At 35.3% G+C, this 25,004-nt stretch overlaps 1 protein-coding gene across 1 annotated transcript in view; it reads right to left on the bottom strand.

Moving 5' to 3' along the window:
• Positions 1–25,004, bottom strand: part of hip1rb (huntingtin interacting protein 1 related b) — a 70,086-nt gene that overhangs the window by 2,227 nt on the left and 42,855 nt on the right. The window contains exons 18-30 of the mRNA XM_059545859.1: positions 19,286–19,480; positions 18,148–18,295; positions 17,965–18,051; positions 17,756–17,863; positions 16,902–17,038; positions 16,560–16,670; positions 13,297–13,355; positions 13,120–13,150; positions 12,820–12,882; positions 12,508–12,608; positions 11,619–11,724; positions 10,094–10,217; positions 9,886–9,947 (exon numbers count right to left, since the gene is read on the bottom strand). Coding sequence (XP_059401842.1) covers positions 9,886–9,947; positions 10,094–10,217; positions 11,619–11,724; positions 12,508–12,608; positions 12,820–12,882; positions 13,120–13,150; positions 13,297–13,355; positions 16,560–16,670; positions 16,902–17,038; positions 17,756–17,863; positions 17,965–18,051; positions 18,148–18,295; positions 19,286–19,480 — 1,332 coding nt within the window. The remainder of the gene's footprint in view (positions 1–9,885; positions 9,948–10,093; positions 10,218–11,618; positions 11,725–12,507; positions 12,609–12,819; positions 12,883–13,119; positions 13,151–13,296; positions 13,356–16,559; positions 16,671–16,901; positions 17,039–17,755; positions 17,864–17,964; positions 18,052–18,147; positions 18,296–19,285; positions 19,481–25,004) is intronic.

Genomic DNA, 25,004 nt, shown 5'->3' with positions numbered 1-25,004 from the left:
TAGGAACCTAGGTGTGCTATTTGATCGCAATCTTTCCTTAGAAAGCCACGTTTCTAGCATTTGTAAAACTGCATTTTTCCATCTCAAAAATATATCTAAATTACGGCCTATGCTCTCAATGTCAATTGCAGAAATGTTAATCCATGCATTTATGACCTCAAGGTTAGATTATTGTAATGCTTTATTGGGTGGTTGTTCTGCACGCTTAGTAAACAAACTACAGCTAGTCCAAAATGCAGCAGCAAGAGTTCTTACTAGAACCAGGAAGTATGACCATATTAGCCCGGTCCTGTCAACACTGCACTGGCTCCCTATCAAACATCATATAGATTTTAAAATATTGCTTATTACTTATAAAGCCCTGAATGGTTTAGCACCTCAGTATTTGAATGAGCTCCTTTTACATTATAATCCTCTACGTCCGCTACGTTCTCAAAACTCAGGCAATTTGATAATACCTAGAATATCAAAATCAACTGCGGGCGGCAGATCCTTTTCCTATTTGGTGCCCAAACTCTGGAATAACCTACCTAACATTGTTCGGGAGGCAGACACACTCTTGCAGTTTAAATCTAGATTAAAAACCCATCTCTTTAACCTGGCTTACACATAACATACTAATATGCTTTTAATATCCAAATCCGTTAAAGGATTTTTAGGCTGCATTAATTAGGTAAACCGGAACCGGAAACACTTCCCATAACACCCTATGTACTTGCTACATCATTAGAAGAATGGCATCTACGCTAATATTTGTCTGTTTCTCTCTTGTTCCGAGGTCACCGTGGCCACCAGATCCAGTCTGTGTCCAGATCAGAGGGTCACTGCAGTCACTCGGATCCAGTACGTATCCAGCCCAGATGGTGGATCAGCACCTAGAAAGGACCTCTACATCCCTGAAAGACAGCGGAGACCAGGACAACTAGAGCCCAAGATACAGATCCCCTGTAAAGACCTTGTCTCAGAGGAACACCAGGACAAGACCACAGGAAACAGATGATTCTTCTGCACAATCTGACTTTGACCAGACGAAACCAGTAGTTCAATTCCAGGCTGCAGCAGAGGAGAACTGGCCCCCCAACTGAGCCTGGTTTCTCCCAAGGTTTTTTTCTCCATTCTGTCACCGATGGAGTTTCGGTTCCTTGCCGCTGTCGCCTCTGGCTTGCTTAGTTGGGGACACTTCATCTACAGCGATATTGTTGACTTGATTGCAAATAAATGCACAGACACTATTTAACTGAACAGAGATGACATAACTGAATCCAATGATGAACTGCCTTTAACTATCATTTTTGCATTATTGACACTGTTTTCCTAATGAATGTTGTTCAGTTGCTTTGACGCAATGTATTTTGTTTAAAGCGCTATATAAATAAAGGTGACTTTGACTTTGACTAAAAACAAAGTAGTTGTTCAGTCTACAAATACAACCCGAATTCCGGAAAAGTTGGGACGTTTTTTAAATTTTAATAAAATGAAAACTAAAGGAATTTCAAATCACATGAGCCAATATTTTATTCACAATAGAACATAGATAACGTAGCAAATGTTTAAACTGAGAAATTTTACACTTTTATCCACTTAATTAGCTCATTTAAAATTTAATGCCTGCTACAGGTCTCAAAAAAGTTGGCACGGGGGCAACAAATGGCTAAAAAAGCAAGCAGTTTTGAAAAGATTCAGCTGGGAGAACATCTAGTGATTAATTAAGTTAATTGATATCAGGTCTGTAACATGATTAGCTATAAAAGCTTTGTCTTAGAGAAGCAGAGTCTCTCAGAAGTAAAGATGGGCATTTGCTATGTTATCTATGTTCTATTGTGAATAAAATATTGGCTCATGTGATTTGAAAGTCTTTTAGTTTTCATTTTATTAAAATTTAAAAAACGTCCCAACTTTTCCGGAATTCGGGTTGTAGTTATTTACTTGCCCATAATCCATATAAATTTATCTTCAGAACACAAAGATTTTCTTTTTTTAATTCTCTCACATTTTGTATTTATGCAATCAAAACTTTCACACATTAAAAAGTACAAAAAGAGAATGTAAAAGTAACCCATATCAACCCTTTCCAGACACTTTGGCAATTGAATCGCCATTGGTCAGACTGACATTCCTTCTCTGTCTCTCGCTGTGTGTGTGTGTGAGAGAAAGCGACGGCGAGTCATGCGCCTTTCATACTAGAGTTTATGTTATGTCAAATACAGATGCGCTGCGCAGCCATTCAGATCAATTGAAAACAGAGTGAAATTCTGAAGCACTCAGTCAGAGAATTTATTTATTGAATAAACAGGCTGCTTCATCTTTTACATAACTCAAATTATGGAGCAAACTAGTATTACATAGCGAAAATCATATCATTAAGGAAAGTAAAAGCAATTCAACAATAGCAAGAATAGGGTACAAAAAAAGTTTCTCCATTGAGATCACCCAGGGAAGCTACAGGTTACGCGCAAAGTAGTTCTTTGGCTCTAATAAAGTGAGCATGTTGTTTCAGTATTGTGGGGGCTGGAGATTGGGAAATAGCAGAAGTGTCTCCTTGATTTGAATAATAATCTTGAGCTGGGGCACCTTGCAGGTTGTCCTACCCAGTTATGAAAATAGTGCAGCTTAACAACGAAGGCCCGGGGAAATCAGAGTACGATATATCAAGGGCGGAGGTTTGTTTTTTTGGCCTACATCCCTTCTCTTTGCCAGCTTTAACATTTTTCTTGGAGCTGTGGCACACATCATCTTTTTGCTGCTTGGTGACCAAGTCAGAAGTATAGGAGGCGAACGTGATTTCACCAATTACAACATGTTCATGGATCAACAGCCTTTCATTCCAATGAACCAATCAAAATTTAGGGATACATTTTCAAGAAATGTCAGCGTTAGGCTCACAATCATGAGTTAGATGCTTATACACTTGTTATTCACCTATTATTTGTCTCAGATTTTATGAATAAATTCTGGGTAGAGTTAGGTTTAGGGGTAGGGATTGGCTTAGATCTACATTTTTTTTTTTTTTAAAGCAATGTCGATCCAAGATCAACAAAAGATGTTGATCCAGGAACATGTCTTAATTGGCAAAATCACAGTGGCCAAGTGTAGGATGTGCAGCTTAAGCTCACTACCCTTTTCATAACATAGATAGTGATAACTATCTCTTCCCTGAGAGCTGGTAATTCAGATCTAATGAAAATTGAGGTTACACTTTATTTTAAGGCGTCCTTGATACTGTGTAAATATACAATATATTTAGGTAGTTAAAGGTTAGGGTTAGTTGTTTATAATCATGCATTTTGTATACAGTTACTGTTATTACAATAGTAAGTATGTTTAACAAGGACACTGTAAAATAAAGTGTTACCGAAATACAAATTTGGGCCAAATACATAAACACAGTCACTATGTTAAGATGGTTATCTTAAGAATTCTAGAGGAGCTCAACTAGATGTTATTCAAGGGGTAAATCAACACTAGCCTTTTTAAGATATAAATTAGACCAATCTCACATGGCACTTCACCAATACAAATGTGTAATTAGTAATACTAATTAACTAAACATCTTTCCCTAAAGCTAATTATTACAACCAATTATCAAAAGCCAGATGACTGGTCATTTTCTAATGCTAAACTAAAGGCTGGACGATATGTTAATGTTTTAAATGAATGTAAACTGTTGAAAAAGTAATCGGATGTGTATCATTATACTGGATCCGTGCAGTCGGTCTTAAAGGGACAACAGCCTATAAATATGTGCTGCTGAATGCCACTAATGTTAATAAAACAACAAAACACAGCTATTAATCTAAATTTAATTCATACAGTGAACACTGTGCAGTGTTATTTTACACTTAATTACAAAATGTCTGTACCTGAATAAAACTGTTTATTTTATCTATGCTAAATTGTATATTTGTACTTTTTTTTTCTTTATTTTTTTACTGACTGTTCACTTGCCTTTAATCATGTTTGCACTTTCTTAGGCTCTAGTTTTTGCTGTGGTATATGAAAAAGTACCTAAAGTGTACTTCTTAAGTAAAAGGCAAGTAATAGGCCTAAACGAAAAGCAAAGTTACATTATTATCTTTGTTTGTATGTTCACAATGATATTACAATTACATTTTCAGATTTGTGACATTACTTTTATGTAATGTTTAAACACTGCTGGTCACTTGTAGTTGTAGTGATTCTTCTTTTCCAAGAAAGAATATGAAACATATATTGGTTATATAATTTTCATATTTAAATATTTTGAAATATAATTTAAACAGATTTGAAATTTTAAGCAATATATCGTATCACATATTGAATATCACATTATTTAACGACTTGACCAGAAATCCTTAAATTTAAGACCTCCGAATATAATTGTCTCTTGATGAATGTACTGTCATGTCTTCTGGTTAGGACCCTGCATGTACTGTTTGAAGGTCACATTTCTAGTTTTTCAGTCCCTCCATAATTTAGCGATTCTGTGATCACACAATTTTATGCAAAATCAAACTAACTCCACATAATTTGAAGGAGCTCACAATTTTTATGAATTGCCCTAGATTTCCCATAGATTTTGGGTGTAGATGCATCGTCTGTCATCGCAACATGTATTCAGCCGAACCCCACTTCGAATTGATCGCTAAACTTGTGTTTGCGCTGTTGCCTCTTTACACTGTAAAGCGCCACACCACATTCACACCAACACACACATAGGAGCGCACACACTCTGAGTGACTTATTTTCTATCATCCGGTTCATTTTGTCAACACTGACTCTGAAAGAAAGTGTATATTCACTCTCTGACAGTAGGTGGCACTCACGGAACAGCAGAAATACAGTGGTGTCATGGGTTACCCTGTAAACACAGCAGGCTGCTACTCCCTGTTTCTATCTCATACATGAAGTGAAGTGAAGTGACATTCAGCCAAGTATGGTGACCCATACCCAGAATTTGTGCTCTGCATTTAACCCATCCGAAATGCACACACACAGAGCAGTGAACACACACACACACACACACACACACACACAGTGAGCACACACCCGGAGCAGTGGGCAGCCATTTATGCTGCGGCGCCCGGGGAGCAGTTGGGGGTTCGATGCCTTGCTCAAGGGCACCTAAGTTGTGGTATTGAAGGTGGAGAGAGAACTGTACATGCACTCCCCCCACCCACAATTCCTGACGGCCCGGGACTCGAACTCACAACCTTTCGATTGGGAGTCCGACTCTCTAACCATTAGGCCACGACTTCCCCTAAACATATATTTATCATATACTTGATACATCAGGCTTTTGTTGCCCATATAGTGATGCAATGAAAATATGGAGGGGAAAAACAGCTCAATTTTATTAAGTTTTAAGTTTTACAAATTGAGCTAAAATAGCAACTTGGCGCACTTATTTATATGGCTGAAAATGTAAATTAATGGGATTTTTATAACAGTATACAATTCGGCAGTCCTACGATTGGAAAATTAACAAATAAATGTTCCTCAAAACACCATTGAATCATTTCATACATTTTAACATGATTTTTCTACTGATTTTCATCATGTTGTAGTTTCACTTTTTTAACAGTTTTATTATGTTGATAATTTAGTGCATTAAATATGATACAGTTCTTAAGGGTTAACAGGACAACACTTACTGTACGTTTCTCTTTTCATTTCTTTTAGTGTTCTCTTTAGGGATCTGACCAAATAGTGAATCTGAATTCGGGAAGGCACAGAAAACTAATAACGTGTTCTACGGAAGCCCTAAAGGGAATAAATACAAGATGGGAAGAAAATATATATTTCAATGCTTTCTCTCGCAAGTAGATATTTGGGTAATTATACTGTATACAAATTGTGGGCATCAGGAAGCTGCTATTAATAAAGTGATAAAATATAAACTTAATTCCCACCATATATCCGATATTATCTATCAAACTAATCTGACTTATCTGACCGTTCACCTTGAATTTAAATTTGCAAGTGCATCAACGCGTTAGCATTCGATGGCCGGTTAGCTTGTCAATCACCTTTCCATTCGCGTTTATATATTTGCATCGATTACCAATTTATTTTTTCAGAATCAGTCTTCAATCAATGCGAGTAATGGCTTCTTCTCCTGCTATTGCTGTTTGCAGCACTTGCTACATGTATAGTTTAGCTCTCTGTGTGATAAATGCTGGGAAATAGTTAGGCTGACAGAGAAGGTTTCAGAAGTAGAGACACACATCAAAACTTTAATTTAATACGGCTTTGGATGCGACTAGTTCAGGGAGTCCTGTACATTGTTCAGGGTTCGTAAAGAAACTGCAAAATGAAATTTCAGGACTTAAGGACTTTAAGCACTAAATTTGTCATTTTCAAGGACTAAAATCGGAAATCACAACATTGTTATTTATCTTTCAAATTCTAATAAATAAACTAATAAATACACCACAATCTAACCTGCACCTGCTCTTTTACTGCACTGGTCACAGTACTTTACATACATGTATTTGCACTACTCATATTTTGCACAGACTGCACACTGTTCTAGCTATTACTGTAAACAGTCTAATGTTGTTACTGTACAAAGCACAGTAAACTTTATATAAAAATATCATTGCACTACTGTTATTTTTCATAGAATACATTGTTTAACAATACTTTTGCACACTCATCCAACTGTATTTATTACCACTGTTCTCACGTTGCTGCTGTTCATAATGTGTATATAATCCTACATTTCTCTGTTCATAATGTACATATAATCCCTACATTGCATTCCTATTTATATTCTGTATATACTCTACTCAGTACTGTATATAGCGACTCCATTGTACATTCTGTATATCATAGCTTCACTTACTCCGCACTTTTATGTATATAAAACACTATATTCTTGCACTTCTGGTTAGATGCTAACTGCATTTCATTATCTCTGTACTTGTAATCTGCATAATGACAATAAAGTTGAATCTAATCTAATAAATCTATATGGTACAAATAAAGTGCAGCACATACAAAGAATGCAATGGCTTTGGCAACTTGAAAAGAAACTATGGCAAAGTTAGCGCTTTCTTTATTCAAAGTGAATTTTTTAAATTAATATATGATTGACCTGAAGAGTAAAAGCTTCATCATACACATGGAAAACTATGAGCCATCATGTTCATAGACACTAGGGGTGTGACAATACACTTACCTGTAAACTGGCTGTTATTAAGCCTCTCATCAAAAAAACACAACTAGACCCCGAAAAACTAGTTAATTACAGACCGATTTTAAATCTTCCTTTTCTGTGCAAAATACTAAAAAAGGTAGTATCCTCACAATGATATTCCTTCTTAGAGAAAAATGTTATCTGTGAGTATTTCCAGTCAGGATTTAGACCGTATCATAGTACTGAGACTGCTCTCCTTAGAGTTACAAATGACCTGCTCTTATCATCTGATCATGGTTGTATCTCTCTATTAGTGCTATTGGATCCGAGTGCTCTGTTTGTTACTATTGACCACAAAATTCTCTTTAATAGACTAGAAAACTTTCTGGCATTAATGGAAGTGCATTACCGTGGTTCAAATCATACTTATCTGACTGTCATCAATTCATTGCAGTAAATTAAGAGGCATCATATCGATCACAAGTGCAGTATGGAGAACCTCAAGGCTCATTACTAGGGCCGTTACTTTTCACGCTTTACATGTTACCACTGGGAGATATCATCAGGAAGCACTCTGTTAGCTTTCACTGTTATGCTGATAATACTCAGCTCTATATTTCTTCGCAGCCCTGAGAAACATACCAATTTAAAAAATTCACAGAATCCATAGTTGATATAAAAACCTGGATGGAGTAATTTCTTACTGCTAAATTCTGAATAAAACAGAGGTGTTAAGTATAGGACCTACAAACTCTGCATGTATTAACCTAGAATATGTCTATGACTTGATGGCTGCTTTGTCAATTCTACGTCATCAGTTAGGAACCTAGGTGTGCTACTTGATAGAAATGTGGCTTTCAAAGGAAATATTGCTAACATTTGTAAAATAGCATTTTTCCATCTCAAAAATCTATCTAAATTACAACCTATGCTCTCAATGTCAAATGTAGAAATGTTAATCCATGCGTTCATGACCTCAAGGTTAGATTACTGTAATGCTTTATTGGGTGGTTGCTCTCCACGCTTAATAAACAAACTCCAGCTATACCAAAAAGCAGCAATTAGAATTCTTACAAGAACCAGTAAGTATGACGACATTAGCCCGGTTCTATCAACACTGCATTGGCTCCCTATTAAACATCATGTAGATTTTAAAATCTTGCTTATTACTTTAAAGCCCTGAGTGGTTTAGCACCTCAGTATTTTAATAAGCTCTAATTGCATTATATTCCTCGATGTCCTCTGCGTTCTCAAAACTCTTGTAATTTGATAATACCTAGAATTTTTAAAATCAACTGCGGGTGGCAGATCCTTTTCCTATTTAGCGCCAAAACTCTGGAATAACCTAACATTGTTTGGAAGACAGACACACTCTTGAAGTTTAAATCTAGATTAAAGACCTATCTCTTTAACCTGGATTAAGCATAACACACTAACACATCATTAGCCACTGTCCTATCAGTCATGTCTCCTTACTCTTTTTATGTGGTAATTGAATTTTTATGTACCGTAATGTACCACTAGCAAGCGGATTAACACCTAGTGACTCCGTAGAACAAGTTATTCGTTTTCTGTGCCTTTCCGATTTGGATTCATTATTCAGGCACATCCCTAGTTCTCTTTTTATACATTTCAGAGCCTAATGGTTATGGAGGTCAGAAAGGTAATTAAAAAGAACAATGTTGTCTGTGGTATTTTTTATATTTTTTTTACTGCAAAACACCAACAGAAATGCAGCAAATATTGCCTCAAATTTTGAGAAAAGCCACCACAAAATCAGTCATTTTAAGTCGCAAAAATATTAAAAAAGTCCCACGAGATCCTGAAGGGACTGTTTTTTTAAAAATGGCATCCTTCCACTAAATATTTTTAAGTTAAAGCACATATTCTCAGTGTCAAAAAGCAAAATGTGGTCCACGTTGGAGCAGCTGGAGTGCTTACTAGAACCAGGTTATCAGGTAAAAATTTGGTTGATTACTTGATACTGTAAACTTTTGCTCATTATTTGTAAGGCTTTGAATGGACTTGCTCCTCAGAACTTTAGACGATCACGTTCACTGCAGTAATACAATTCTTGGCCAACTGATAATACCCAGAATACCAAAACCATCTATGGACTATACATCCATTTTATTAAGCTATGCATAAATACATGATGCTGTTTTGTTCGTAATTATGCAATTTATAAAATTATATTTGATTTATATATTTATATTAGTTAAGATGTTATGCACTTTTTTTTATAGACAACCATATTTCATTGCATTAAATAAACAGTTTAATGAGGTTTATTATTTTGCTCATTGCGCCCTCCTGTGGCCTCAGCAGACAGGCCAAATGTTTCCTTGACACTTAATTAATTTGCATATAAAATATAATACAAATTTTATTCTGTGTTTGACTTAAAACTAAAGTTGTTGTTTGTTTTAATAAACTAGGTCAATTAAAAATACAGTGGTTAAATTGAAACCTTTTTTCAACTGCTCTGTGTTTAAGGTTATAAAATGTTTTCAATAATTATCGATACCGAATTATACAAAACATTAAATTAGTAATTTTTTTTAGCAAAAATCGTCTTAGAGCAAACACTCTGTCAGTTTAAATCTAGACTAAAGACCCATCTTTTAAACCAAGCATACACATAACTCAGTTGATTAGTTCCCCGAATCCAAAAAAAAAAAAAAGGTGTCAAGTTATTTGTGCACATACACATAAACTTTACAATTTCATTATGCATGTGACAAAAAATAAAAAAAAAATAAACAAACCTGTGACTCCATTTCTTCTTTTCTGAGCTTAATTAGAGACATGCCAGAGAAGTCCATGGTGCCTTGATATGCAAAAAAATAAATAAAAAATAAATAAATAAATAAATAAAAAAGGTTATTTTGTGAATAAATAGCATCACTATAAATTTCTTATTGAAGAAAAACACAAGGAAGCATGACCCAAAAGCCCCTGTCTCATCACACTGACCCTTATCCTCGACCTGGCCCTGCCCGGTCTTGGTGGAAGCCACTACGTTAGCAGCCATCTCATTAACATGGCGTGAGGCATGCTGAAGAACGCCAAGCTTCTTACTGCCACGGTCAGCTTTCACCTGTAATTGGAAAGGCAAACATTAGGCTTTAAAACATTTAAATAACAATAAAATTTGTATAAAGTAAATACATTTAAATACAGTACAGAGATAAAACAAACGAATATTACAAAATGTTACATGAAACAGTTTGCAGGTTTCCAGACTGCAACACAATTGTCACATTTTGTGATGCATTTACTGGTTAGGACAATGCAGTATAGATCATTATGGACCATTTGTACATATCCTAATTTGGAATGCGAACATTTACTACAGTAGGCTAAATGTATATTAGGTACATGGGAGACTGCAGAAAATAATAATAATAATAATAATAATAATAATAATGTGTTCCAATTTGGGGAAATTTCATTACTAGAACTATGCACAAGAAGAAAAAATTTGAGCTGAATTACAGCAGTCAGAAGGAAGTGTCGAGAGATGTATTTTGTATGTGTGCATGTTTTCAAGACCCTCTTTTGTTATTTATAATATTATTATTACTTTAGGATAAACTACAGACTAAAACACTATATATATATATATATATATATATATATATATATTTATATACACACACACAAATATTTTTAAAAAATTTGTTAAACAACCCAGAATATGTTTTATGTTTTTGATTATCTTTACTCTCTACACAACTGAGTGTTTCTTGCCATATTACAGTAGTTGTAAGAGCACTAATAGGGCTATTGACTCTATACCCACTTTATTTTCAGCACAAGAGAATTGATGGTCTAAAGAAAAAAATTAAGAAGGCAAGTTTTCAAAAATTCACTCTTGACAAGCCACACCTGTGAATTGAAGACCATTCCAGATGACTACCTTGTGAATCTGATAAGAGAATGCCACTTTGAACAATTTAAAATATAAAAACAAAAGATCACACTTTGTTTTAGGATCAAATTCTTGCTATTAATTAACTGTTAAAGATGACTTTTGCCTCACTCCTAATCACTGCTTAGTAAGGGGTAGTTGCTAACTTTAGGTATTGGTTAGGATTAAGGTTAAAGAATATGGTCATGCAGAATATGTGCTTTATAAGTACTATTAAATAGCAAATATGCTAGTAATACGCATGCTAATAAGCAAATAATTAATAGTGAGAGTGGTCCTTATACTAAAGTGTTAACAAAACTAATTCTGGGTTGTTTAACTTTTTTTTTTCTCGTAGTTTGATTGTCTTTATTATTAATGTTGAAGATAATAAAAATAAAACACTTGAGGACAAGGTGTGTCCAAACTTTTGACTGGTGGTGTATATATTAGGGCTGTAAATAGACACCTTTTCAATTCATAAAATGACATCTGAATTGAATGAAACACACCCAACAGGTTAAGATTTTATTAAATTAATGCAGTCTTGTGCAGTCAGGTATCCGTATTTTGATATAGAAGTAAAACCTTAGAGGCTGCAACAAGCTGTGCAGTGCTAGCAGCAATCTCGTGAGAGCAGACGATCAGCTCCTCATACTTCCCAGTGTGCAACACCACTTTATCAGCAGAATCACTGTTACAAAGGGAAAGCATAGATTCATTAATAACAACAAAAACTACCAATGCACTCCCTCAAGTTGATATGCAAATTTTGCACTCAAACACAAATGTTTTTGAAATAGTTTTTGAAAATACGAATAAATGTTATTATATTAATGTCTAATTGAAGGTTATGATAATTTCACAGATATTAAATTAAAATTTTGATGCCACAGCACAAACTACTAGACTCACTAAAAAGTAAATAAATGAAAAGCAATAAGGTTTTTTTTCACCTTTTTTCACCTTTTCTTTACTTGAATGGTTTGAAATTGATTGAAATGTTTAAATTGGCAAATCTTAAAACATACGAAAATGAAAACTTTTGTCACAACGCACAACTGGAATGATGCATCCCTGAAAAGATACTCTGGTGGCTGAAACATCTGCCGAATGGTTGCTGGTCAGCAAGAAATAAAATGGGTAGTGTTGCTGCTATAGTAGCACTATGCAAGTGGTATTTGTGTTAAATACACAACTTGCAAAACCACTTTTTATTTTATTTTATTTGGTTTAAGGACAGTGGCCATTTATGGGGCACAGCATACAACAAATAAACGGTTGTTTATTGAAGCTTTAGTTCAAGATGGTCCTGGCTCTTTGAAACAAAAACAACTTTCTAAAGCAGATTACAAATAACATTCTTATTATATTTTTTACTTTTTTTAGAAGATCAAAACCGTGGAAAGTTCCACTTAACAAATTTTAGACCACTCAAGGCAGAATGACGCTGGTAAACAGTAGCAAAGATACATACACCATCTGTGTTGCACCCCATCCTACAGCTTTGGAGGCAGAAATAAGACCCTCTGTCCAGCGAGAGTTACGAGCATAAAACTCTCTCACTGAAGCTGCTCCCTTGAAAGATAAACACCAGCAATGCATGTTGAGGTATCACTCAGTTAACGTTACTCAATTCAAATAAAACTATGTAGATATGTATTTAGAAATTTAGAAAAATGCATATTAGAAACAGACTAATACACATTCAAACTGACTTTAAAAGTACAAATTAAGGTTACTAAAGATAACAAAGATAAAACAAGAATGAAAAAGGATAACAATTTACCCTTCCACTCTCCACAATCTCCTTCTGCAGGTCTGTGGATGCCAACACCAAAAGACGAATGGCCTGCAGGATATTAACAATCATTTATATATATTTTATATATTACGCAGTACTCACTGTAATTGCAATGTAACAAAGACAAATAAAGCTACAAAGTTTTAAAATAAAATATAGCCTAACACAGATAAAGTATTTTTTTTATATTCACTAAATAAACATACCACTGAAGTAAACAGAGTACCAAATGTTAAATTCAGTCATCTATAATTACATTAATTGCCTCTGAAGTTTTAATCTTACCTTCATAAGGTCAGTGCAGCTATTTAGGATTCTTGAAGAAAAAACATTAGAAGACAAAATGCATATGAATGAAAGCACGAATGTATTCAGAATATTAAATGAGTGACAATTTAAAATTAACAATTGTTTTTTTTTTTTTTTTAAATCAACTGGTTACTGGCCTACAAAAACACTGACCTCTCATTGACCTCCAGTTTCACTCCTGTTGTGTCCTTCCTGGTCTGATTCATCATTTCCTATACAGCCAAACAATTAAAACCAAGATCAAAACAATAGCAAAAGCAAAGATATTTATTATGAAGGAAAAAAGGGGACAGAATAATACATAGAAAATGCTAAAATCATTAAAGTCCAGTAAAAATCATGGAATTATTTATAGTTAATACATTTCTATGATATTTCCAGGACTGAAAATCTTTTTTTTCTTTCTTTCTTTCTACTGAGTGTTTCATGACATTTTTTTTTTTTTTAAGTGTTCAAGTTCAAGCATGTGTTAAATAAGAATGTTAACTGTTTATCAGTCCAAAAACCAATTGCAATGTTTGTCAAAATAATCACAACAGAGTATAATATAGATTTGACAAAATTTTCTATAATAAAGTCTAATTTAACCTTGTTTTGCAATCCAGATAGTTTAAAACTCACAATGCTAGTGGACAATTGTTAAACATTGTTTAATCATAACAGTTTGGGAAGGTATCTTGTAGGATTAATTAGGTCCGGTCCATCATAGAGGGAAATTTAAGTCCAAGTCCTGGATTCAAGGCACACTAAAGTCACAAAAAACGTCTCGGTTACGTATGTAACTCTCGTTCACTGTAGGAGGGAACAGAGTCTTCACATCAGTGATGACAAATTGGGATCTCACTAGAGAGACCAATCCACATTATTGCATGGCAGCTTGCACGGCAGCTTAGCAGTGGTACAGCAATTGTGGCGACGGGACATGATGTGTCCATACCCTCCTTCAGGGAGAAGGGATTACATATCTGCTGAAGGAACCGGCTCTATCGTGTCCTTTGCCAGTAGGACTGCGATTTCTGCATGCAAGACAGTCTTGCCTGAAGTGAACCAGATGCCTCTGAACTTGGGGGGATGCTGGGGCGAACTTAATAGTGTAGCAGAGTATACGCGTAATGAGGCATCTTCTCCTGATAACTCCGAAAAGAACTTAAATTACACTTTCAGTTTTGATCGTACAGATAAGAGCAATACATCCATCAAATTTGTAAAGGGTCTACTTTTTTGTATAAAGACATAATAACAAAACTTTGTACATTTATAAAATAAAGATAACAAACAAGGTGTGTTTTCTGGAGCCTCAGGATTTGAGATTTGAATTTCCTCAGAAAAAAAGAATGAAGTGCTTTATTCAGCAGAGATCATAAACATGAGTAAGTCTTTTATTTATCTATATACTTGTACTAGTTTTCACATAACGTGTAAACATGTTACTAGTTAGACTTTTTTTTAGTTAAACTTTAATTCCTGACTTATTCTTGTATAATCAAGTGAAACATTATGAAGTTTCAATAACAATATACACCACTACTGTAGGTAAGGAATGTATATTGTCATTCCTTACCTACTTATTTGTATTTTTTATTCTTTTATTATGTTTATTGTTCTGTCGCTGTCATTCCGTTGCACTGCGGAGCTTCTGTCATGAAAACAAATTCCTTGTATGTATAAACATACCTGGCATTAAAGCTCATTCTGATTCTGATGTTATACCAATCAAAAGCTTGATGTAAATAATATAAATGTAACAAATAAATGTAACTGTAACAAATGTAATAAACAATGCTGTTCCTTCAATTTATCCCAAAAAAACCTGAAAAAAATATTCTCAGCTCTTTTCAACATTAATAATAATAATAATAACAACAATAAATGTTTTTTTTGTTTGTAGAAAATCAGATAGTTGAAAATAAAAATAAAAATACAGCTTTGAAAGTCAGCTTTGATTGTTCCTAATAAACTGTTTAACTGCACTTGCAAGTGGATACTAAATTATGTTGTGAGATAATTAAATATATTCCAAATAAACTACAAACATAAAATCTATACATTTATTTTGTCCTATCATTCTTTTTTTAATGTAACTCTTCCCTCTCAGTCACAAACCTGACTGAATGCCTCATTATGCAGGCCTTTGTCTTCTCAGGTGTAAATCACAATGATATTCATGGTAGTTGACGCCTACTCGCATATGACTTTTACCAACAAAAAGTGTCTTAGAAAATGTAAATCAATATATTGTTTTCTGTGAGCGAGTAAACAAGATGATTTTCACATTGTTTAGAAATAAAAATTCTAGGCTACAAGCTCCAGTTCTCAAAAGTCCCGGGAACCAATGTTCTGTATGTGTTTTATGGCCTTATTCAAGTGGTTTAACATTTTTAGTTTTTCACTAACCACGCATAAAAAAAATTTTTCTCAAAAAACACAATCATGAACATACATGCTGCTCACATATTATTATAGCCCAGTTTGTGCTGATTACAGTGAGATTAGACTTTATCCATTTAGATGTTTATAAGCAACTGAAAAAAGCACAAATGTCAGGGCATGACAAAACTTCTCCAGGCCCCAAAAATACCCTTAGACCTCAGAGGGTTAAGCCTGACTAATACAGGACCATGAGGGCAGACACAGATCACCTCGCAGAGTGGAAGCGGCTATAGGACACTGTTGCATGGCTCAAAGCTAATAAGTGGTAGTACGTTTACAGCCTACAAAAATTGCTAATGTCTAAACGTTGCCGTCTTCTCCTACTACCTCTTATTCCAGTATATCCAAATTTTTTGGTACTGCAGTTTCAAATTTTGTGCAACTTGACCTTGCTTTAATTGTTAATGGTTTGAGGTATGAAAACTACTACTTCCCCCCCCCCCCCACATACAGGATTGTTTTGAGCATCTGTATCCAGCAGTTGCTAAAATAATAGGAAATGGTGTTATTCCAGCTGCAGTAAAAATGACTGCTGTTACCCCTGACTTAAGAATCGAAACTTTTAAAAAGCTACCGACCTATTTCCAATCTGGCATCCCTCCGGGCTAATATATAATTTTATGATTTAATGAACAAGTAAATTTTAAATTAAATGTTTTGTAATTTAGTTTTACAGCAGTAAATTGATAACTATTACCAAAAGGGATTTCATTCTTAACATGAACTTAGAAGAAAAGAATGGAATGTAAGACTTAATTGAACGTAAGCTTGGCCTTAAGAGACTTGACAAATTTAATCAGTGACAAAATACTTGAAACTTCACTGGGACTTTACGGCAGAGATTTGAGAATATGTCTATGCTTTGAAGTTTCAATTTAATATAAAAGCTACACAATATGCTTCAATAAAAAGTTGTCATAATACAGGAAGGTTTTACCAGCTGCTTTTCTGTGTCTAATAATGAACTTTGTACCCTTTATACTCACATCAATTCTCCTGACAGCCTCCTCAATAGCAGCAGAGGTAGCAGCCATTTCTTTATCCACCACGTCACCCAGCTCATCCTTACCAACATCTAACCCTTTTGGCCTCAGATCCTGCACAAGAAAACAAAATAAATAAATAATCCCAGACAGAGAGGGGAAAAAGAGAGTGAGAGAGAAAGAGAGAGAAACCCAGAATAATTGGAGTAAAATAATATATTAATTTTATGAACAATTAAATATGTATATGAAAAAAAAAAAAATAAAAGCAACAAAGCAAAACAGCAAACTACATAGTAGACAGCAAGTTTTGGAATGGAGCTTGTGCGTCTTCTTGCACCTCACCTGTCCTATTCTAAGAATCTTCTGCACTGCTGCTTGAATTGAGGTAGGATCAGCCCCCTTTAGAGATGCTTTTGATTTAAGATTCCTAAGATACTGCAGGCTCTGGGTGGCACAAGTTTTACAGTGCTCTGTCAAACCTATAGAAAGAAATGAATAAAAACATATGCTGATACAAATACAAAAATATACTCCTTAGGTAGTTCTATGAGAGGGAATTTCATGAAAATATGTTCAGGTTCACATTTCACCCTGATAAAAAAAAAAAACCACCGACACTCATAAAGAAAATAAAGCTCGTCAGACCTGTGGCAAAATGTGGCAAAATACAATAGGATACATCCAACATGATTCAATACATCTCAGTGCCTTACAGAAACATAATTAAATCCATATTGTGCAGGACATTATATGAATAAACATGTACATGAATTATAATATTGATACAAAGACCAGAAATATCAATCTAATACTGTGGGGCGAAAAAACCCAACAACTTGATATCATCAATGTGACTGTATGCAAAAACGTCTTGGTTAGGTATGGTTACCCTCATTTCCTGATGAATATTAATTACTACATTTTATAAAATAGTAGATAATTTTACCATTAAGAGGAACATTAGTTCCCTTTCAATCGGTCACTTCGAACCATATCATTTTAAACAATATATTAATTAATATGAATTATATTTATTTATAAAATAAAATGTAAAAAAAAATTATTTAGATTTTGGAGTGAAATGTCACCTGAATATGTTCTTGATGTTTTTTGTGAGATTCATCCAAAAAAAGCACATAATCTGCATATAACAAAACAATCTATGGGTTTGTGCATATGTAAGTGTGTGCTCTTACGGTCAGCGTCGTCAGTATGGGCCATGTGTGCCGTCGCACTTCCACTGATTATTGTGTCAGCAGTAAGATGTGAAAACTTAGTAAGAGCCCTTACGAGACTCCCAGCATCTGAACCAAAAACAAAGGAAACAAGAAATCACATACAAGCATAAAAAGAACATGCACACAAACAAAATGCTGAAGGAGAGATGGAGAAAGAGACAACATACCCCTCATTTTCTTCACATACTCAGAGTGGCCCACTTGCAGCTTATCAATGGAGTTGAGCGTAGCCTCTGCTCGGCTAATAAGGTAATCTAGTGACAGTCAAGTTGAGAATATTTAACTAAAATCATGCAGATCATTCACAAAGTTAATAATTGTTGAACTTTTATTTTGATGGGGGGCACTACCTGGGGAGCTGGAAGAGCTGATGTGCAAGGGGTCATCTAGTGTAGCAACAGCATCCTGAATGATGTTCTCAGCCTCAGTGACTGTTGCCTGCAGCAGTGCAAACTGCTCATCCAGCAACTTCTGCTGCAGCTGCTCTTCGTGAGTTAACTACAAACACATTGTGAACAAAGGTACTTGATCACAATGCTGGTATATGGGTATAAAGCTAGAGTGGTCCCAAAATAGGGATGTCAATTTTCAGGAACTTCAAAAGTCAAGTTTATTAAAATGAACAGTAATAATAATACTGCAATATATCACATCCTTTAGCAAAGGCTGCAACCATACCTGTATCTAAACTGAAATGAATTACTGAAAATTTGGAGACTTGACAGATTCAGTGTGGCATGCCAAGTTGATCGATATGCAGTTTTCCCATATCGATCGTTTTGGGTGTCACTATTTTGAATTTTGCAGAAAAATATTATTTATGAACGCACTGATGTTCGTAAATGAAACTTACATTGCCACTCGGTGACAATAGAATACAACAAAACATGAAATTGGCTCTATGAAACTAAAGAACCACTGGTCCGATTCACTGACTCATGCAGTGTTTCTGTCTGATTTGCTATAATAGTCCATGATGAGAGTTGTGTACCTTTAGAAACAAGGCCGCAATTCTGAAATTGTACGTCTGAAATGCTTTGGCATATTCTATCAGGACAGCCACCATATGGTCAAAAAAGCATGGGCAGAATAAACTGCTGTTGTTTGATTTGTCAATTAAGAGTGGTTAAATAAAAAATCAACATTGGGACATTTTTTTTCATCACTATTTGACAAGTAGATAAATGTGGTTGCCATGGTATTATAGGTGGTTGCTAGGTGGTTTCAAGGGTGTCTGGATGATTGCTAACGCAATGCTAGGATGTTTTGAGTTGGCAGTCACTAGTGGTCATTATTCAGCTCAATAAAATATAATGACTTGGATAATTGTTTTATTTTAAAAACAAATAAGTAAATTTGGCACATTACAATCAATCTACGGCTTCATTAGTATAATACAAAATACAAAAATATAGCTCAAATTTAAAAAAAGACATTTATTTCATGCCTTTTACCCACTTCTGTTTAGAGAATTTGATCCGTCCATACCTTCTCTTTGAGTTTGCCTTGTAATTCTCCCAGCTCCTTGATGGTTCGGTCACGTTCCTGCTGTAAAGAATACTCTTTCAGCTGAGCTTCCTTCATCAGGGAGGAGAGATCGACATCTTTCTTACTTATAAACTGTGTTAGCCTATCCTTTTCTGCCTTAAGTGCAGCCACAGAGCTGTTCAGCTGCTCTCCTGCCTAAAGGAAATAAAGCAAATAAAAAAAAATATAATTTTTAAAATATTTTTACAACATGGATATACAGCAAATAAAAAAAATATGTATGTGTGTGTATTATATATATATATATATATACACACACACACACACACACCTGCATAAATATTGCATTTTTAGAAAAAAAAAAAAAACATACAACTGCGGCATCTGCAGGCAAAATTGATAAAACTTTAAGAAGAACACTAGAAGAAAACATACTAGTTTGAAACTCATTTGAAACTGCTTAAGGAAGGGAGGAAGATCAACAGGAATTCATTTACTTGTTTCTTTTTTTTTTTGATGTTTCATTTTTACCTAAGGTCTAACCTGTAGAGACGGTCATACACGAATGTGGAATTTCATATGTTGGACTTACAAGGTTTTTTTTTTTTTTTTTTTTTTTATGAAATAAGTGTAATAAGTATGATATTTTGCTTAGAATGTACTGAAGTATACGTTTCTCCCACAAATAAATAAATTAAATTCCAAGTACAAATACTTGAAAAATGTACTTAAGCACAGTATCAAAGTAAAAAAATGTTTGTTACTGTCCACCACTGAGGCCTATAAATTCCCAATGCTTTTAAAAGGCCAACATAAGATCCCACATACACCTTGAACTCTTGACAAATGCCAGCACTGAACCAACAGAGTAGTCATCTCTCTACGTCATGATGTAAATACCCACCACTTTAAAATCATAGAGTCTTCAATTAGAGAGGGCTTTTCCGTTTAAAATTATCTCAGTTATTTGAAATGAAAGACAAGAATCAATCAAGGATCTCTGTTCAAAAGGCAAGACCCAAAGCTTTCACACTTCCAGCTGGGGATGCCACAAGCAGTGCCAAGCTTGGATAAGAGATATTTTTGGCAGCAGTGAAAATCACTCTGGATCCCTCCCATCCAAGCCATCTTCTCGATTAACTTTTGCCATCTGGTAAGTTCTACAGTGCACTGAGCATCAGAACATCCAGTGGTTCATTGTGGATTGATTTAACATGGCAGGCACTCTTTTTTATCAGCCACTGAAGTCCTACTGCTTTTACAATGTTTAAAAACAATTTTTATAGTGAATCCCACATTGACCTCCGAGATTTTTTTTTAAACCCAAATCAGTAAAAATGGATGTGTTTGTGGGCGGGGTCATGTTGTTCGCTGCCGTCGCCGAACATGGGAATTATGCAAATGTGTAACCCTGTAAGAGAAGTGGGATTCGAATTACTAATGACTCGTTTAGGCCGTAGAGAGTCGATTCTTTATTTTGTGAGACAATAACTTATATGCAGGCTTCGTTTACACTGCAGGTCTTGATGCCAAATTCTAATTAGTTGCCTATATCAGATGTTTTTGGATGTCTGTTTACAAGTTCTTTCAATTGTGACCGAGCGCCAACCTCCCGCTCTCTCTCGTGAGGCCAATAAGGAAGTGACTAAAACTGCAATTCATCGACTGGCCGCTTGAGGCTGGCTGCAAAAGGGAGTCAGTCCCATAGACTCCCCATGTTAAAATGCCCAACTTTACAGCAGGAAAAAACATGTTTACAGCCTGCTGCAAAAAATGATTTTGGTCTAAATAGCTAATTTTGCCCTTCATGACAACTATGAGGGGGGTGGATTTTTTTATAACTCATCCGTTTAAATTATATTAAGACTTAAAGTTCTGCATAATTAAGGGCGTAGCCACTTGAGTGACAGGTGGATTGCGGCTGCTGACACTGCCGTCGCGCTAGGTGGGTGTGGCTACAGCAACTAGCTCCCACCTTTTTGCCCATTTTTGATTGTCCGGGAGAGTCACGCGGTGACGCGCTAGCAAGATGGCGACGGCCCGCGCTACACACTTTAGGCTTCAAAAACACACTTCAGGAGTCTACGGGTGACGTCACGGACACTACGTCCATGTTTTTATACAGTCTATGATTGTGACCCATATCCGATTCATGTGTTTACACTTGCCATACCGCCATACATCGTGCATGCGTGCATACTGTCATTTACCGCCTCCACATGTGCTTCCTAATGAGAATAATAGGACTTGTGCTGACAAAACGAGTCAAAATGAGCAATTAAGAAAAAAAATTAGAGGAAAAATGAAATTCTCCATTAAAAAACCTTAAAAATGATTTATGATTTGTTGGAATCGGACAAAAAATGAGTCACCCATTTGAAGTCGATAGTGAAGTCCTCCGTATTTTCTTATTATTAATTACTATATTAATAATCACAATACAGCTATTTTTTTATTTTATTTTTGCTATTATAAATAAGAACAGATGCACACAAAAAAACAGTACAAGTAGCCTAGAAAGAAACAAAAAATGCATTACCTTTATTATTTTATATCTAAACTAAAGCATTCATGTACAAAAAAACAACCAAATGTAAAAATAACTTGTGTGTTCATTACAAATAAATTAATTAAAACTACAAAAGCCGCTCAGTGAAGTGCAGCGAGTGATGCAGTCTTTCTTTTGGTAGATTAACATTATGATAATGATACAGATGTCCTATACTGTAATGCATGGATCTGATATAATGTTACACATCAGATGTTTTCCCCCAACAGTTCCCCAAGCGTTCACTTAAGACAGAGCAGATTATGTTTGCGTGAATTCAGAAATACTGTAATTCTGGTGTATTTATTGGGATCGCATGCCGTCAGAAGCGCTGTTATTTGCACGCACTTCGGATGACAGTCAGCGCGAGAAGTGAGTGGAGAAAATGTACAAATAATTATTTTATTTTTTTTGCCTGTAGGTCAAAATAGCCTGTTCGAATTTAGTCATTTTGCCAGCACGGGTCACATATGACTTCGTTAAACCTCGGAGAATTACCAAACTGTCACAGTTTTAATAAAGTACAGAACGCAGTGCCTCAGAAAATCTGATCTTCCTGTTTACATGGCAGTCGCATTGGCACACATCTAATTTAGATCAGATTTATTTCCACATATGAATGAGTCCTAAAAAACTGATCTCAAAATAACTGAATGCATGCATTGTTTTCCTGTTTACACTGTCATAGAACAGATCTGATCTGTGTCACATATGAGCAAAAAATCTGAATAAGGTCACATTTAACTGTAAACGAGGCCTTATTGTGCACTTTAGACTTTACAACTTTGCTGATCGTTTACATTCACATACAGCTACATTACACACTGCATGAAAGGCAGTATTTGACATGGCATATAGAAGCACTTTAATTTCTCTTATCAATCAATGACACGGGACCAACGGAGTCCATAACAACAGTCCAGTCAGTGCTTTCCAAACATACTGGAGACATAGTGTGGCGTCTTCAGAACACACTTTCCCTTTTTAACTACTGCAGAATAAACTACAGGGGATATTTAATCCTTGCCAAGTGTTCCTGAGGTGATTCATGCAAGCACAAACTCAAAATATCAGTTTGTCCTCTATTTTCTTCTCTCTATTATCACAAAGCATAAATTTCTGCACCTGAAACTCACTGAAAACCCACATTTAAACAAAAAACAAACAAATGCACCAACACTTAGAGTAGCTGTTAGTTGCCTTATGCACAGCAACTTTACCACATTGGATCATTAGTCTGAGGAAGTAGCCTATATCCTCCACCCTCAACCTGTCCCTCGAGAGAAGATTTTCTCTGTTGCTCAGAGACAGAAGCTTGTTCTGAGCCTAAAGAAGAATACACTGTGCTAACTTCCACATGGGTTACAAATGCATACCACTTTGGCAGCTAATGTAAGAGACTATCTCAAACGCCTGGAAAGAAACAGCTAGAGAGGCAGACATCATCTTCAGAAAATGCATGCGTCATGTGAAATGACTGCCCTTCCAGACTTTGTAGAATGGACAACCTTCGTAAACTGCATCTCAATCGACTGATGAGGCATCTGTCAAAATCTTCAACTGTTGATCCACCTCTAGATCATTCTCATATGAAGCAGGCCTAATGATACCACAGGTAAAGCCACTGCCATGAGACACAAAAGCTGGGCTTACAGACTTCCCACCATGCACTGAATCGATTCAGCTCCCAAAAAGCTAACTTGAGAAATTTCCTGTCTTTCTGGATGGTTCAGAATATGAAAAAATTGCAGGTGATGCTCATTACCACTTGCATCACCAGCCTCGCTCTATTTGCACGGCTCTTGGCCCCGCCCCACTAGACACAATTTTACTTTGGACTAAACCTTTTTGGTGATACTATTTGGCACTGAATTAAATATAATCATATTCAATTGTCCTGAATTGTTCTTCATTCTTTGACTTTTTTTATTATTTTGGCAACAAGAAGCTCAGTATTAAAGAAGCCATCATATCTGTACAGCACAAGGTGTCTTTTTTTGTCCAGCACAACGTGAGCACAGTGTGATTTTGTTGTCAATCTTTTTAAACAGCCTTCATTACACTTGTGTTGTTTTAAAGGTGTAATCTACAAAGTTACAAAGTCCACTCCAAAGGGAGATATTTTGTTTAAAAAAAAATCCCTTTTCAAGAACTACAACAAATGACTCATTTGGACTACAGCGTTGTTTTCCGGGTATTGTGATGTCACAAAGCAGCCAATTAGAATATCAAAAATAATTTGAATAAATCAAATGTTTGGGGGGTGGGGAGGGACGAGGTCATAGTCAGACAAAACGACGATGAAGAAGTGCTGCTGCAGAGTTAGTGCATAATAGAAAACGAAGAAGTTGCTGTAGCGTCAGGTTTTCGTCATGTCGAAGAAACACAGTTGTTTTTTTATATGTAAATTGCTGAAAGTACAATACTGGACAAAAATTTTATCTGCATAATTTACACTTCAATTATGAAACATTCTGAAAAATGAATTCAACTGTATAACAGCTTCACTGCAAGTGTGATAATGTTAGAATTAAAGAACAATAAACATAATTTACTAAGTACAGATAAGTGCAGTGGTAATATGTATTATTTTTAAGCGGTTGTTGACACTGTATCTAAAATGTGAGCCTGGACCACAGAATCAATAGTCAAATAAAGCAATAGCCAAAAAAACACTGTATGGGTCAAAATTATCGATTTTTCTTATATGCCAAAAATCATTAGGATATTAAGTAAAGATCATGTTCCATGAAGATATTTAGTAAATTTCCTACTGTAAATATATCAAATCTTAATTTTTGATTAGTAATATGTTTCTCAGTATTTAGATGATTTTGCACCCTCAGTTTTCAGATTTTCAAATAGTTGCATCTCGGCCAAAATTGTCTGATCTTAATAAACCATACATCAATGAAAAGCTTATTTATTCAGCTTTCAGATGATGTATAAATCTCAGTTTCGAATAACTGACACTTAAGACTGGTTTTGTGGTCCAGGGTCACAAATGTGATTTTGCCCCCCTCTTGTTCAATATTCTCGGCAACTAAATTCGGCTCAAACTGATATGGCAATATCGTATTGGGACAGCTAACCAATCACAACAAAATTTTTTTTTCGAAAGGTGGACTTTCATCAAACTCTGAACTAATCGAGCCATTTGTTCCAGGTTGG

Source organism: Carassius carassius, chromosome 4 (assembly GCF_963082965.1).
Source record: "Carassius carassius chromosome 4, fCarCar2.1, whole genome shotgun sequence".
Taxonomy (NCBI): Eukaryota; Metazoa; Chordata; class Actinopteri; order Cypriniformes; family Cyprinidae; genus Carassius; species Carassius carassius.
The sequence above is the reverse complement of the archived record's forward strand: the minus strand, read 5'-3'. Positions and strand labels throughout refer to the sequence as shown.